At 37.6% G+C, this 15,000-nt stretch overlaps 1 protein-coding gene across 2 annotated transcripts in view; it reads right to left on the bottom strand.

Moving 5' to 3' along the window:
• Positions 1 to 15,000, bottom strand: part of LOC125039737 (mucin-5AC-like) — a 22,123-nt gene that overhangs the window by 2,298 nt on the left and 4,825 nt on the right. Inside the window, exons 2-11 of one of the 2 annotated variants that reach the window (XM_047633973.1) lie at positions 6,979 to 9,074; positions 5,787 to 6,013; positions 5,404 to 5,554; positions 4,945 to 5,076; positions 4,198 to 4,271; positions 3,392 to 3,573; positions 3,051 to 3,198; positions 2,475 to 2,581; positions 1,638 to 1,718; positions 1 to 461 (exon numbers count right to left, since the gene is read on the bottom strand). The exon at positions 1 to 461 is cut by the window's left edge and continues 2,298 nt beyond it. In XM_047633973.1, the coding sequence (XP_047489929.1) occupies positions 1 to 461; positions 1,638 to 1,718; positions 2,475 to 2,581; positions 3,051 to 3,198; positions 3,392 to 3,573; positions 4,198 to 4,271; positions 4,945 to 5,076; positions 5,404 to 5,554; positions 5,787 to 5,976 (1,526 nt within the window). In that variant the 5' untranslated portion in view covers positions 5,977 to 6,013; positions 6,979 to 9,074. The remainder of the gene's footprint in view (positions 462 to 1,637; positions 1,719 to 2,474; positions 2,582 to 3,050; positions 3,199 to 3,391; positions 3,574 to 4,197; positions 4,272 to 4,944; positions 5,077 to 5,403; positions 5,555 to 5,786; positions 6,014 to 6,978; positions 9,075 to 15,000) is intronic. The other variant, XM_047633972.1, reaches the window with a different exon arrangement.

Raw genomic sequence — 15,000 nt, 5'->3', positions numbered from 1 at the left:
TCATCCATACCTTCTGATGTCACTGCAACATCTGAGGAACCGACCTGCATGCTTGAACTGGATGCAGACACTGGCAGGGTAGATGTTATTAGTTCCTCTCTAGAATTTTCAGAAGATTTTTTAGTCATCTCTAATTCTAGATGATAGTTTCTCTGTAAAGTGCTGCTGGAAGAAGGAATGTTTGAGGAATTCTTCATAGATTTACTTCTTCCTGCTTGAGAAACTAAGTCCACTTCTTCGGACATTCTTGGTAATTTGGTAGGCGTTGTGGAGATGGGTGAAGGTGGAGGACGTTTCTCTACTACAGGTAATGGAGTGCTTCTGCCAAGGGATGAGTCTGGGTCATCAATTGCATTGCATGAACATTCATTGCCTCTTGATGGGTCACAGTGACATGGATTACACTTGCAGATGTCAGCATGGGCTGTAATCTTCTCCAGAAGACCTCTATCATCACCATCCTACAAGAAAAAATCTATATGAAATATAAAGCATAAACAATCAAATATATTACTCAATGAATTTTGTTCATTTTTGCCCATTAATCCCTGAAGTCTGAGCCACTTCAATCAAGCATAGAAGTAATTTCCTCTTATAGCCAAGTCAACTTCACAAACCATTGAGCAACTGTCAGACTGGTAGCGTATAGACAGGGATCTGTAGGATTATACCCTGTGCATAGCAAAGTTCCTTGCTGATTATATCCATTATCATTTTCAAGTTTCTTTTATCATGATATTTGTGGCTGGCATTCTATAATTGCTCTCTGGCTTTCACTATGTCACGCAGTAAATAATTTCCAAAGTTGAGCTCTGTATATTCAGCATGTCAGACTAGACGTGTTTGTATTTGCTAATGAAATGAACATTTGTCTGGATAATCTTTAGAATTTAAATGAGCAACATTATTATTTGTAATATATATACTTATTTCTATGAAGTAATTATACCTGCTATGATATAATAATCACTGTTTACACGATTAAGTAATAAGCTTCCTATTAAATATACTACAGTTTTTGTTTGTCCATCATCTTTCCCAATGTAGCTGAGATTAAACAGCACTGCAGCAGTAAATCCTCAGTGTTGTGCTGTACAGGGATCTCGGTTACCCTCATGACTGCAGAGGCATCCCAGTCTGTAAGTGGGTCCCCGACAGGCAAGACTAGTGTGACTTCCCCTTCAGTTATCATAAACTATCAGGCATTTCTTCTCGTTGAATCTTCTATCTCTAGCCCCTCCAAGGTACCTATCATCCTATCCAATATCCCCTCCATTGAGACCCCTAGTCTATTTTATAAATGCCTAAATACATGAATTATTACTATTTCAATTATGATGAATATATATTTCACTGCATTATATGTAGTTTACCAAACCAGCAGAAGGCATGCATTTCCTGATGGGTGAAATCAAGATCTCCAAATAATAAAAGCCATGTTTGTCCATGATAAAAGTTGAAAATTTTGGTTCATTTGTTGCCTGGAGTATTTAGGTATTACATTTTATACTTGCTTCTAGCTAAATCACCCTAAAATTATTTTTGTACATGGTTTGATGCCTCTTAGAACTGAATTTCATCCTGTCGGAGTGGATATACTTGAATGCTGTGAAGATACTCTTCGGTGACAGACAAACCTGGGATAACGATGTCACTGTCTGAGAATCTCTAAGAAGACGACCAACTGTAGTGTCATCTGTAGCCTTGACAATGGGCACCTGAAATTCAAATAAAACAAAAATCAGTGAATTGCCATTTTGCCTTCTAACTCTCTAACTAGAGAGAGTGAAGTCTAGTTTCAGAATCAGTAATATGCTACATGGCATGTAGAAGACAGAACCATTTAGCATAATATATGTCAGAAAAAAAATCATACTTGGTGTTAGCATTATCAGCATTTTCCTGCATACATTCATGTGCATGTGATTTTGTGTGCACCCATGGTGTGTGCACTGTTATGAACAGAACTAAAAAAAACATTCATAATCGGATGGTATGACAAACATGTCGTGTCCACTTTGATTTTAGTTTATTAAATATATCTAAACATAGATGGAACCAGAAATACTTTGTACTTAATATTTAGCCACAAAGGAGTCATTTACTAGTCCTACCTAACTCACACATTTACCCTATTCCTGGACCTTCATAAAGATTATTTTTTGCTCTTTATTGCTATTAGTATTTTGATAACATTACAGTATCGATATGAATGGCATTACAAAAATAGCATTTTCCTGAAAGTTCAAGGAATGGGGTAATCAGGTGCAGACACATCAAGCCTACTAACTTCTTTGTGGCTGAACACTTATGGAGCCATCTGTGTGCAACAACATCCATAGAACTTACAGCTGAATAAACAGAAAAAAGGAATTTTGTTTCTCAAAAAAACTGCATATAACAGCATTAATCCCATCATACTAATTACATGTCTTAAATTACGTATGGTTTCTAACCTACATGGGGACACTTACCTTCATGTTTGGGTTACACTTGAGGGCCTCAGACTTGAGAAAATCTTGAAGGGTGAGGCTGGTGGGACTCTCTCCCTCATCACTTGCCACCGGAATAATTGCAAACACTGAGCAGAAAACAGGATTTTTTATCAAAGAGATCAAGCAATAACAACATCAAATCATTGAATAAGAGCTGAAGGCCTCTACCATAAACAAACTGTAGATATGCCTGTACGTTCTGAATACTGACCATACCATCCACTTATTAATTTCCTAAAGTGATAAATTTCAGAAAATTAAAACTTACTAACTCTTTGATCATAAACTGTTTCCATCACATTCATTAAAAAGATTGTATCTTCCACATCTATTACATAAGCTTATCACTATCCTTTTTTCATGCTGAATGATAACTGCATCTTTATTTCTTTTTAAATCAATCATATTATACAAAACACTTTCCTTGTATGACCTTGTATATTCCAATGCTTGCCCCTTAAATAAAATCTATCTGACCATATCTCTTATGAAATTTTCCCTAAGTAATAATGAATTAAAAACGTATACAAATATACATGTATCCTTCAAACAAACCTTTCTGTTTGGATGCTGGAGCTGAAGTGGTATTCGTCTGTCTTTGGTGATGACTTCCACAGAACCCACCCTTATTGGCCCCATCCTGTAGAACTACTTGTGGCTTGCTCCCACCATCCTCTATGCCAAGTCCATTCTTTTGTATGCTCTGAAAACAATGTCTTTTAGGCTTACTTACTTAACTATGAAAGACTAATGTTAAGATGTATTTCAAGCCTTGGCACTTCATCAATAATATATTTTTCTCAAACAAATCATCATAATAAACATTTCAATTCCAGGTTCTCCCTCACTCTTTGTCCCAACAGCAAGGAAAATATGGGTAAAAATAGAGCTCTTACTTCTCCCTGTGACAAAGTTTGTTCACTAGGATGATCCAACACATCCTGAAGAGGTTTTGGCTGCAGCTTTTCCTGCTCCTTGCTCAAATTTCGCCTATGAACCCGCATATGACTCTTGCGGGAATAGTTTGTGGTGAAGGCCTTTCTGCAGTCCTCCTCTATACATAAGTATGGCCGTTCTCCTACATGGATACATTACTTCTCATAAGTACTTGCATCTGCTTGGTTTATGAAATACTGCATATATATTTTTGTTTCTGCAGTTACATCAATTATCCTTCTTATGCCTATTATAAGCTTTGTTCTAGCTTTTCAATGTTTGAGTTTGATAATATGCAGTAAATAAAAATAAGTCTAAATTACATTATTTTGCTTGCTTTTGTATTTGTATACTAATATCCTATGATATATTAGGCACATTCTTTTCTTCATGGTCATGCACAACCATAAAGCTTACATTATCATACTTATATCTACTACATAATATGTCATGAGAAGAATAAATTGTTATAACTTGAATCTCAGCAAATATGTTCTGGGAAAACTTCTGCCCTGTATTGGACACTCAGTAAATCAGAATCATAGAACTACTATAACAGATAATACACAGAAGCCATCTATCTTACCCTTAACTTTTATACACAAAATACAAGCAATTCATAAAAAGACCCATTACAGCCAGCAAAGTACAGTAGGATACAAGACTGGATAAAACCTCCTAAGTCAAAGAATCCCTAAAGTGGATCCTTTATTAAAACAGGAGCCATGGTTTTCCCTAACCAACCCTAAAGCAAACTCACACCTACCGGTATGTATTCTCTTGTGTGTTCTTAGGTGGTGACTCACGGTGAATGACTTCCCGCATCCATCTTCCTCGCACCTGAAGGGAAGCCAATGAAGTTACTTTAATAATACTGAAGTTGACTGATTAAAAAAGGAAAACTTTCTGAGGTTCGATGATTTTCCTAAGCACTTTCTGGACCACAGCAAACTAGACAAATCTCCATGAGCTCAATTTCAACTTCAACACTTAATCAAGCTTTGGCCAAACCTTTAATAACTCATTAATCCCTAAATATGTAATTATATGCCCCATAAGTGGTAATGAATTCCAGATTATTTTCTGATCACATATTAGCACCAAAGAAGATGAGGCTGATGGCTTTAGCTATGGACTGCAAGTTGATTAAAATGAAAACTCGTCAACTGCAAACCGAATTACACCTGAGACCTCAAAAATTGCAATTAAATATACCATGACATTCTTTCTCTATACAGTGAAAAGGACAAAGGGAAGGAGAAAGAGAGAGAAAAAGAAAGGGGGGAGGGAGAGAGAAGGATGGAGAGAAAGTAAACACAAAATTGACACTAAAATAAATACAAAAAATGAAATGACTAAAAAATGTTCAAAAAGTTTTAGAACAAAAAATGGAACACCATAAAGGGCAAGACTCAATTATATACCATTTCAGAAGATCAGGAAGAAGAAAACAGGCATAGATAAAGAGGACAATACCAAAAAATGAAATGAAAACAGAAAAAAGGTTCCTTACTTGAAAGGCTTTTCCCCTGTGTGAGTACGGACATGTTTCCGCAAGTCTGAGAGAGTGGTGAAGATGCGTACACATCCATCACGGTTACAGTTAAAGGTGTCCCCATTGTGCAGCCGTTGGTGTGCACGCAGTCTGAGGTCAATAAATTTCATTAATCTTACAAATTCAAAATAGGCTTCCTCAAATACACTCAAACTGATAAATGTCTTTCTTAAATTATCAAATCTCTAAAAAAAATCTGTTACACTATTAAAGAAAAGCATTCATCCTGAATTGGATCTGAGGTTCATTAAAGAAAATTAAAGAGAGAGAGGAAAAAAAAAAAGGGGGGAAGGGGGAATCGAAGCCTAAAAGGATACATCAAATCATCACAGGAGAATATCTACCATTTTAAAACCTTTTCTTACAAAAAAAAAATAATAATAATGATTAAAAAAAAAAAAAAAAAAAAAAGTTCACCTGTAGAGTGTAGTAAAAGACTTTTGGCAGCCATCATTCTCACAAGTGTAGGGTTTCTGTTGCGCATGAACTCTCAGGTGAATCTTCAGTGAATAGGAAGTGAGAAAAGCTTTACCACAACCTGTTTCTCGACACTGGAATCTGTACTCTCCTGAAAAGTGGATCAATCTGAGTCAATATGCTATTCAATAGATCAGGAAGAGCTGAATATTCTGAACACACAAACACACTTTGAAGTAAGCACACAGACACAAACTTGTTCATTTGCTCATCCACATGTAATACAAACATATCTCAAACAGACAAGGAAAATATACCACTCTTTATATTATTATAAACCTCATATAACATTACATTGTGCACCTTAATTTTTCTTCCTATACCTCTGTGTGTTTTCATATGTGTGCGCAAGTTTCCTGGTGTACTGTATGTACGAGAACATCCTTCGTAAGCACAGTTAAATCGGCGAGTGGTGACAGTCTTGGTGGCAGGATCAGTAGCTTGAATGGTCAGTGTGGCATGGCTAGGTTCCTCTGGCATTTGCATTCCCGACTCTCCTGGGTGTATGTGCATTACTATCTCATTCTCCCGGATTGTGTGCTGGATATACCTGAAAAGATGATGCTTGATAATAAATAGGAAAAATATTTTTAAAAAGATAACAAAAAAAATGGTTGACTGGGTCCTCTTATTAAATAACTACAACCTATATCCTTTGGGAACAAAAGTTTCTTTGGCACTAGCTATAACAAGTAGACATCCATTCCGTGCTTATATTTTACCTTATGTTCTGACTTATTGAATACAAATTTTTCTGATAAAAACAATTGCTTAAAGTAAATATACCATTTTCTGCTGTACAGACTCTCTTATTATGTCTCCCACACCAGGAAATTTCAATATCAGCTAAACATTTATGATATGATCTTTTTTTTTTATTTTTTATCAGTGCTTTCTAGCATTTAATTCTGATAAGCAAGTGCTATGAACAATTAGATATTTTGACAATGAAATAGTGAAGTCAAGCAAGAGGAAATCAATAGCTTATCCCATCAGTGCTAAAACGTGTCTTTGGGTGTGTGGTCATCAGACATGGGGTATTGCTCACCCTGTCTATTCCCCATAAACTATCCTCTCCCAACACCATCCAGCCCACACCTGCTCCACCTCTGTCAGCGCCATACCCACGCACACGCACACCCACACACCCACACACCCACGCACACACATGCCCATGCAGGCAAACACATACATGGATACACACATACATAAAGAAAACCACAGACATTGTACTTATTTGGAACAAATAAAGTATATGGAAAAATATTTTGAACTGAAAATTAAAATCTACTTCTTACACACAGAATTTGTCAAAAATATGTGTTGACAGCACTTCTAGTAGATCATACAATAATAAAAAAAAAAGCTGATTAATTTTGTTAACATGATGTGCAGTATTTTCAATAAATTTAAGAATATATTAATCAAGTTCTAGTTCTTTACCAAATATGAACAGAAGCGAACCACCAAAAAGTCATCACAGACAACAGTTGAAAAAACAATCTAGAAACTTACCTTATGAAGACGTCCACATGAAATCAAACAGCACCTACCATTTTCTAATAGTTTTTCTATTTTTTAATCATTTTCTCTTTATCTATTTATTTACCTTTTTTCTATCAACTTCTAGTTTGTCTCAACCTACATAATATGTCGCATTTTTTTTTTTTTTTTTAATATAATTATGCAAATCTGGAAATTTTGTTTTTAATATGGCAGGTTACCCACATTTTCTGTACAACTCCAATTTCTTAATCTTCTGTCACTCCACAGAGAATTAAAATAAAATCAAAATTGGGTTTCTTTTTTATTTACCTTGTCTACAAAGCAGATAGAATTTAGTTTAGCAACTATTACAAAACAATCAAAATAGGTCTGATAATGGTTTATGGTTAAAACAAATAACTGTGCTAGACATTAAGGTCATACAGCACTATGGTAGAGTATAGTGGCAAGAAGGGTTAGGAATGAATTAATGATTAGTGAAAAGGTTGACCAGCAGTAGAGGGTAGTATGGTAGTGAAAAGGGTCGAGAGGGGAAGCTGATGGGGTATAGTATGGGGTAAAGGTTGTTAGAAGAGCAAAAATTTAATGGAGTAGGGCAATTTGATCAAATGGAGGCTATTTTTGCATCTAAGGAAGGAGTATAAGTTGTCAAAGGACAAGGCAGGAGATTCTGAGAGGATGTCCAATAGGATGTCCCTGACAATAGGGGTCAGGGAAGTGAGGAAAAGCAGAGGTATGGGTTGCTGTAAAGTAGGATGTGTGGGACTGAAAGCATGGAGGTGGATCAGATTGTGACATAAGATAGGAATGTGTGAGGCGAGTGTGTCCATTCTGTAAGTGGGCAAGAGCAATTTCCCAGTGTGAATTTTTATGAAATGGTATTGACCAAGGGGATAGGGAAAGTTTTATGTTATGTAGTTTATCAGTGGTATGGCTAGACCAGAAAGACTACTAGCGGGCAAAGAGGTAGGTTTTGAAGTGAAGGTAGTAGTCAGAAGCTGGTATATGGGAAAATCTGGGTTCATGGGATCTGGACAGGGCAGCAGAGTGTGCTAATGTATCTGTATATGCTGAGGATCCCAATATGGCTGGGCATCCAGCAAAAACTGACAGTTTTGTGTTGTATGGTTAGATGGAATATTTGGAAGGAAGATATAGACAAGGTGGGTATTCATAGGTAGAAATACGTAGGGGTTGGAGGTGAGGAAAGGGTGAATGGGAGAGATGTGCATTCATACAGACTGAGAAAGGAGTGGGTAGGCATGGAGAGAAGGTAAAGGTAGGAAGATGTGACTGAGGGGCAGTTAGTTTAGAGAGAGAACATTGATGAAAACGTGCACAGCTCTGAAGAGAGAGAAGGGCACGGCATCAAGAGTGGGAAGGTAGGCCTGAAGGATATGGAGGTGGAAAAGCAGAAGCCATGGTTAATGGCCCAAAAAGACCTGGTGGTAAAACTAAAATTAAACCATTTACAGCTAGAAGGGATAATGTGGTGCTTAGTACACTTCCTTGTGGGACACCTTCACAGTGAGGAAAAGTGAGGAAGGTATGACTGGAAAGGAATGATTTAATGAATACACCTAAGTTCCCTTGCATGCCATGAGATGATAGCTAAGAATATGGTATTGCCATGTAGTATCATATACCTTTTCAGGGTTGAAGAAAATAGCTAATACTGAGTTATGGCGTGCAAAGGCAGATGTGATGTAACTATCAAAATGTGCAAGTGGGTCAGCTGTGCTTCAAAGAAGATGGAATTAAAATTGAGAAGAAGAGAAAAGGCTCTGGGATTCAAGGTACCACATTAGCCATAGAATTACCATTCTTTCTAACAATTTTCATAAACAGCTAGTCAGAGCAATGTCTTGAGGAAGGGTGCCGTTTTTATTAAGTTTAAGGAAAGGTAGGATAAGTGCTTCAAGCCAGTGAGAAGGAAAGTTTCCTGTTATCCAAATAATGTTATAGATTATCATTAGGAAGGATATGGAAAAAGGTGGAAGACGTTGGAGCATATGGTGATGTATGCCATCAGGAACTTTATGTGTGTTGCAGCATGACTGTAAGGTAGATTCGAGTTCCGCAGAGGAAAGGGGCATTGTAGGGCTCTGTAGAGGAGAAGGAGAAGGAGATTAGAGTTCATTCCTTGGTAGTTTTCATGGAATAGAAATGAGGAGAAAGGTGAGAGCCACTACTGTCCTGGCTGAAATATGCAACAAGTTCAGTAGCAACTTGGAAAGATTCAGAAATGAGGGTATTACAGATATGGAGGACTGGGTCAGGATAAGGGGGATGTTTCCCTGATTGTTTATGGGTTCTACACCATATTGTAGAAATAAGTGTAGAGATAATTGTGGTGAAGTAATTTTGCCAGCTGGTTTTAATAGAGCTTCAGATTGTGCAGCATAGTTGAGCTGATTGCTTTTTAAAAGTGATTAGAGCTGATAATTGGCTGGGGGTATTTCACTGTTAGTGATAACTGCTGCATGGTTCATTTGAAGTGCTTTGGAGCATTCAGTGTTCCACCAGGTTTGGGGTATGAATGTAAAGGCTGCACTTAGGACCGTGGCTGTGAAATAAAAAGCATGTCTGATGTGGAAGAGAAGGATGATAGAGGAAGAGCAAGAGTAGAAAATATGAAAGTGATCACTATAGGGAGGTGGACCAGAACTTACCCATGGAAGCCTAGATGAAGGGAAGGAGAGCAAAGAGAAAGGACAAGGTATGAAACGGTTTGGGTTTGCTGGTCGAAGTGGGTGAGGCAGTCTGAATTAAGAAGGATGACATCAGTGTTAGAAAGAAAGAAATCCAGGGAACAGCCTGGGGAAGTAGTGTAGAGTCATCCCAAAGAGTGACAGTTGATATCTTTTACATGCTATAAGGAATGGTGGTTAAAGTTAAGAAAGTAAAGTTTTAAAGGTATTAAACTCAAGGGAAGAGAAAGGGAAAAGTAAATTGAAATAAATATGATCCAGCTGCAAAGAATGAGGCAAATTATTGTGCAAGGGACAGTGGTTTGAAAGGGGCATATAGTGTATGGTGTTTTTTGCTGAACAAGTACAGAGGAGGTAGTAACAGTGTGAGAGCTTGATATAAAATTATTATGTGGAATCGGCCCTAGAGGCTGTGTTAGGAAGGTTTCTTGAAGACTGATAATGGATGGGTTGTAGGGAGATATGAGGTGACGAAGATCAGGTTTGTGAAAATGAAAGCCTTGAATGTTCCACTGTAGGGGAGTAAGGGAAAGAGGGATGGGAGGAATATGAGGAGGAGGAGGAGAGATGTTGGTAGTCACTCAGAATGAAAACAGATTGGGGGTAGAGAAATTACAGGATGAATGAGAGAGAGGAGCATTCTACTGGGTCATGCTTAGGAAGTTTTGGATATTCTCAAGGGTTTCTGGAGGGGAGTTGGGTGGGGAGCCACTGAAAATGGCACATATATGTGATGGTGCAGGCAGTTTGAACAGTCAAAACCAGGTTGGACACATAGAGGACAGTGGGCTGTGGAGCAAAAGTGCTTTCCAGGGTGGCCAAAATAACAACATTTCTGACATTGATGGGGTGGGGGTTGATATGGTCTAGGACAGGGGTACTCAACTGGCGGACCGCGGTCCGGATCCGGACCTTCTGAGTGTTGCAGTTGGACCTCAGACCCCAGGAAGAGAAAATTCTAGTTAAATAGCATGAAGGTCCTGGTGAAAGTATCTTGCAAGTTTTTTTTTTTTGGTCGACTATGACTATATATATTTAGAATATATATATATCCGGACCGTGGTCATTCTTTTTTATATTTCATGTAATAAAAATTTCCGGACCTATGCGTACATTGGAGCTTGTCTAACTGGACCTTTGCTTATAATAGTTGAGTAGCCCTGGTCTAGGAAGATAATCTTGGCCATACTGAAGTGGGACTTACAATGGCCTCTGGGGGGAAAATTGTAGCACAATTCTGATACTGAATTGTAGTCAACGAGGCAGGCAAGTAAGTCATCTTCACGGTCTGACCAATCTTTGTCGTAGACAGGGGAGTCAGTCAGGGAGAAACAATTCCAGTACATGTATCAAGGGAGGAGTGGGGTTGGGCAGGAATAGATTTGCCAGCCAGGTCAATCAGGGTAGACAGTGCATGGGCTTGGGACTTGGGACCTTTGTCTACTTGTTTTTGGTTGGAGGCAATGTTCGAAGAGGGTGGTACTGCTGGAGTAAGGGGCTGTTGGGGGGATCATAACATACTGATTCCACTTGGCTGGACTAAACAGAGTACTCAAAAGTTTTGTAGAGGTGGAAATTGTAGAGGGGCAAGACAGGAGGAAGAGGAAGTGGTGTGGAGTGAGACAATGCTGTGGGGAAGAGGGCAATAAGGTTGAAAAGTTTTCTTAATCCATTGCCGACAGGAAAAATGAATAAAAAAGGGAGAAAAATGCTGTGCTTTTTTTTTTTTTTTTTGTGAAATGTCTCTACACATAGATGGCTCTGCCTTACCTGATTTCACCTTTCCTTGAGTTGGCGGGAAAATGTATTTTTTACTAGTGCTATGAATATCGATGGTGTTATTTTTATTATAAACATTATAATTACTATAATGTTATAAACATTAGTAACAGCAAAATATGATAACGTAAAATATTTTCGTAAATCAAAGAAAATGGTAAACGGGCAAGACAGGTAGTACTCGTAATTGGCTTATTGGTGACTTAGTACAAGTGTAGCCATCTATGTATAAAACAATGAAACAAGTAAACTCACCGTGGATGGCATGGCATGCCCATCGGCAATGGGTTAAGGGAGAAGGAGGTAGAAAATGAAGACAGTTTTGCAGGAGATGGAGTGGAGGATATTGGGAGTGAGGAAGAACAGTCTTTCAAAGATTGAGTTATAACCTGGGATTTGGGAAGAGTTAAGTTGACTGCACGTGTTGAGGAGGGGGGGTAGTGGTCCGAGCCATGATCAAAGAAGAGTCAGAGGTCAGTAAACCAGATGAGTTAGATTCAGGGAGCTACGTGATAAAGGGGCGAGCTTCAGTGCCCCTAATAAGGGTACAAAATCTTAACACTAGCCATGGTAAGCCTGAAATATGTGGGGAAGATAAAAGGTCCAACCCCTCAGGGTCCCGATGAGGGGTAGGGGATAAACAATTAACCAAGGGAATACCATGCCCATGGCTCCTTGACAAGCACAAAGTCAGTCTTTCATCCTTTCAACATGGCTCTCACATCTTAGGATTGGAGAGGGGTAGGGTGGAGGGAAATAATAAAAAGGATAGAGGACGAAGAAATGGCTGTGCAAAATTAATTAAGTCAAGAGCTGAGGCCAAAGGGAGGGGAAACCCCAGCATTAGGCCTCTGTCACCGTCTCCTAAGCCCCCACGGCAACAAGGGCCAAGGGATGGGGTGGGGGGGTGGGGGGGATAGGTCTGATAAGCCTCTAAAATCCTCATAATCTTTTTTCTTCTTTTTTTTTGTATTAAGAATCACATGCATCCACCAAGGGTTTCTTCCTTAATGCTGTCAGTTCATTGTTCTCATAAACATACATTTCTACCACTCTGCCATTTTGACTTTTATTTCATTTGAACATGTATAGACCAAAGCTATTCAGCAGCCCTTTCTACTATTCTACTATTTTCTACAGTTCTCTCTATTATTCTTGAAATTAAGCTAAACTTTCATCTATTTATGATTCAGACACAAATGTGAGAACTTGAAGATAAAACAATGAAAGGAACAGAGCTCCCCATTAACTTATTTCTATTTTTTTCTTTTAATCTATTTCTTCAAGTAAATGGATGGCTATGACTATTCAACATTCAGTCATTCTACATTCATTTCTTTCAAAATCCCTTGTTGCATTCATCTTTTAAAAATAAAAAATATAAGTAACTTTCCTCACATGCAATATGCAATCAATCAATATCCAATTTATCCCCCATATGCATTCTTTTATCATCATAAGTAAAAATAAGAGTACATTCAACAATTATCATCACAAGCATCCTAATACAGTGAACCCAACAAGCCCTGTTGAACCTTATTAATATTATTATCAAAAATACTAATGATCAAGCTATCAAATATCATTCTTAATCAACTGATTTCTTATTTTGTACGTTACCTGTTGAAAATCAATGAGGCAGCACATGAGGATACTTAATGGGAAGAAGAAGAAGAAGAAGAAGAAGAAGAAGAAGAAGAAGAAGAAGAAGAAGAAGAAGAAGAAGAAGAAGAAGAAGAAGAAGAAGAAGAAGGGGAAAAAAAAAAATCACTATATCAATAAAGAACACAGATGGACACAATTCTACAAACACATTTGTTCATTTGCTCTACATTAATGAGTAAATTTCCACATGACACACTCCATAAGCACAAACAAACAAAACCACACTTCTACAAATGCATTTGCTCTACATGAATGAGCACATTTCTACTTGACACATCATCACGTGCATATTTCAGGACTGGAAGTTTCATGAAATCCTACCCAATACAATTATAAACATGATGTTAGTACAATAAAATCACAAATACAGAAGAAGAAACCTAGCTCAAATATACTCGAAGTTGCCATTACATATGCATTAAAATAATCCCATGCGTTACAAACTGAGAAGTCACCCAAGCACAAATAATCAGACTAACGCATGGTGGTGAATACTGGTCTGCCTATCTTGGACTATTTAAGTATCCACCTAATGTAGTTATCAAAGAGAGATAAGCTATCACTATGTACCTTATATTGTAAAAAGATTCTAGTCACTACATATTATGTACTCACAATGTTACTAAGTTACTTATGTCCTGAGCTTTCTTAATAACACCCTCTAGACAAGATATAAGCACACATTAGGCACATTACCATATTCTTATACTCCAAACTGAATTGTAAATGTCAAAGTAAGTGTATTATTTCAAAATATTCTTTTCCTGATAAATATTTATTTCACATAATATGACCTATCAATTAAGGAATATGAAATTAACAGGTATGAAAAAAAGTGTAGTATATAAAAAAAATTAATTAAAAAGGTCAAACAAAATGGATTTCAGCGAATATCAATGATAAATAACATGGTCAAGCTCTTTTTTTTGTCACTCACCCACATGCAAGGACTGTAGTCTCACTAATGAATGAATTTGGATTCTTGCAACCCATTGCAGTTAGTATCTGAGAAGTGCTAGTCTCCTAAGGTCACTAGGTAGCAGCAATAACCTCAGAGCTCACACTCCCTAAGCCTGTATTTTGGTCAGTTTGCCATGCAAGGCACAACAAGCTAAGGGAACTCAATTCAACACATTGAAATACATTTTTTCTTGGAGTGTTTTTATGGGGAACAGATCTTAGACATGAAGCACTATCAGCTGTGACTGCCTGGCTCATACTGGCACCTCCCTCTGCTCAGGCCAGGGCTTTGGCTCCATGCCTAACCCCCCTCCATCCACCTCCCTCATCTGGCATTTACAAGCCTCAGGTAGACTAAGAAACCCTCTACTGAGTATAATGTATAATAAAAAGGACTCATACCTTTAATATTCTTACCAAAGCATTTATATAATACAGAAACTAATCAAAAAAGATATATGAACATTTTTTTTAATGAAACAAAGAAAATGTATTCACACAATAGGTATTCATCACAAGTTTTAAATAGCAGTAGTCTACATGTCACATGCATGACAACACATGAGATTCTCCTCGCAGATCCAATATTGACACAAATTTCTCATGAGTCATAGATGTTTTGATGAAACTAATAATTCTGGACAACAGATCCAAGGACATAAAACAGTGGGTACAAAGAGCTAAAATGCAGCATGTTGCAAAAGAGTGATAGTAGTACAAAAAAAAATTAAATGTCTGGGAGAACAAGAGCTTTAGTCAGAATAACAGCAGTGGCATTTTTCTATGATCCTCATTGAAGAGAAAACTTCAGAGTAGGATTCTGCAATCTGTGACCTAAAAAGATTCCTGTACCTCTAAGCTGTACAATGCTAGTTATATCCTTTCCTGTTTTTAAGGAGTGAAGAAAGTTGAAAGT

This window comes from Penaeus chinensis, chromosome 27, assembly GCF_019202785.1.
Source record: "Penaeus chinensis breed Huanghai No. 1 chromosome 27, ASM1920278v2, whole genome shotgun sequence".
NCBI lineage: Eukaryota > Metazoa > Arthropoda > Malacostraca > Decapoda > Penaeidae > Penaeus > Penaeus chinensis.
The sequence above is the reverse complement of the archived record's forward strand: the minus strand, read 5'-3'. Positions and strand labels throughout refer to the sequence as shown.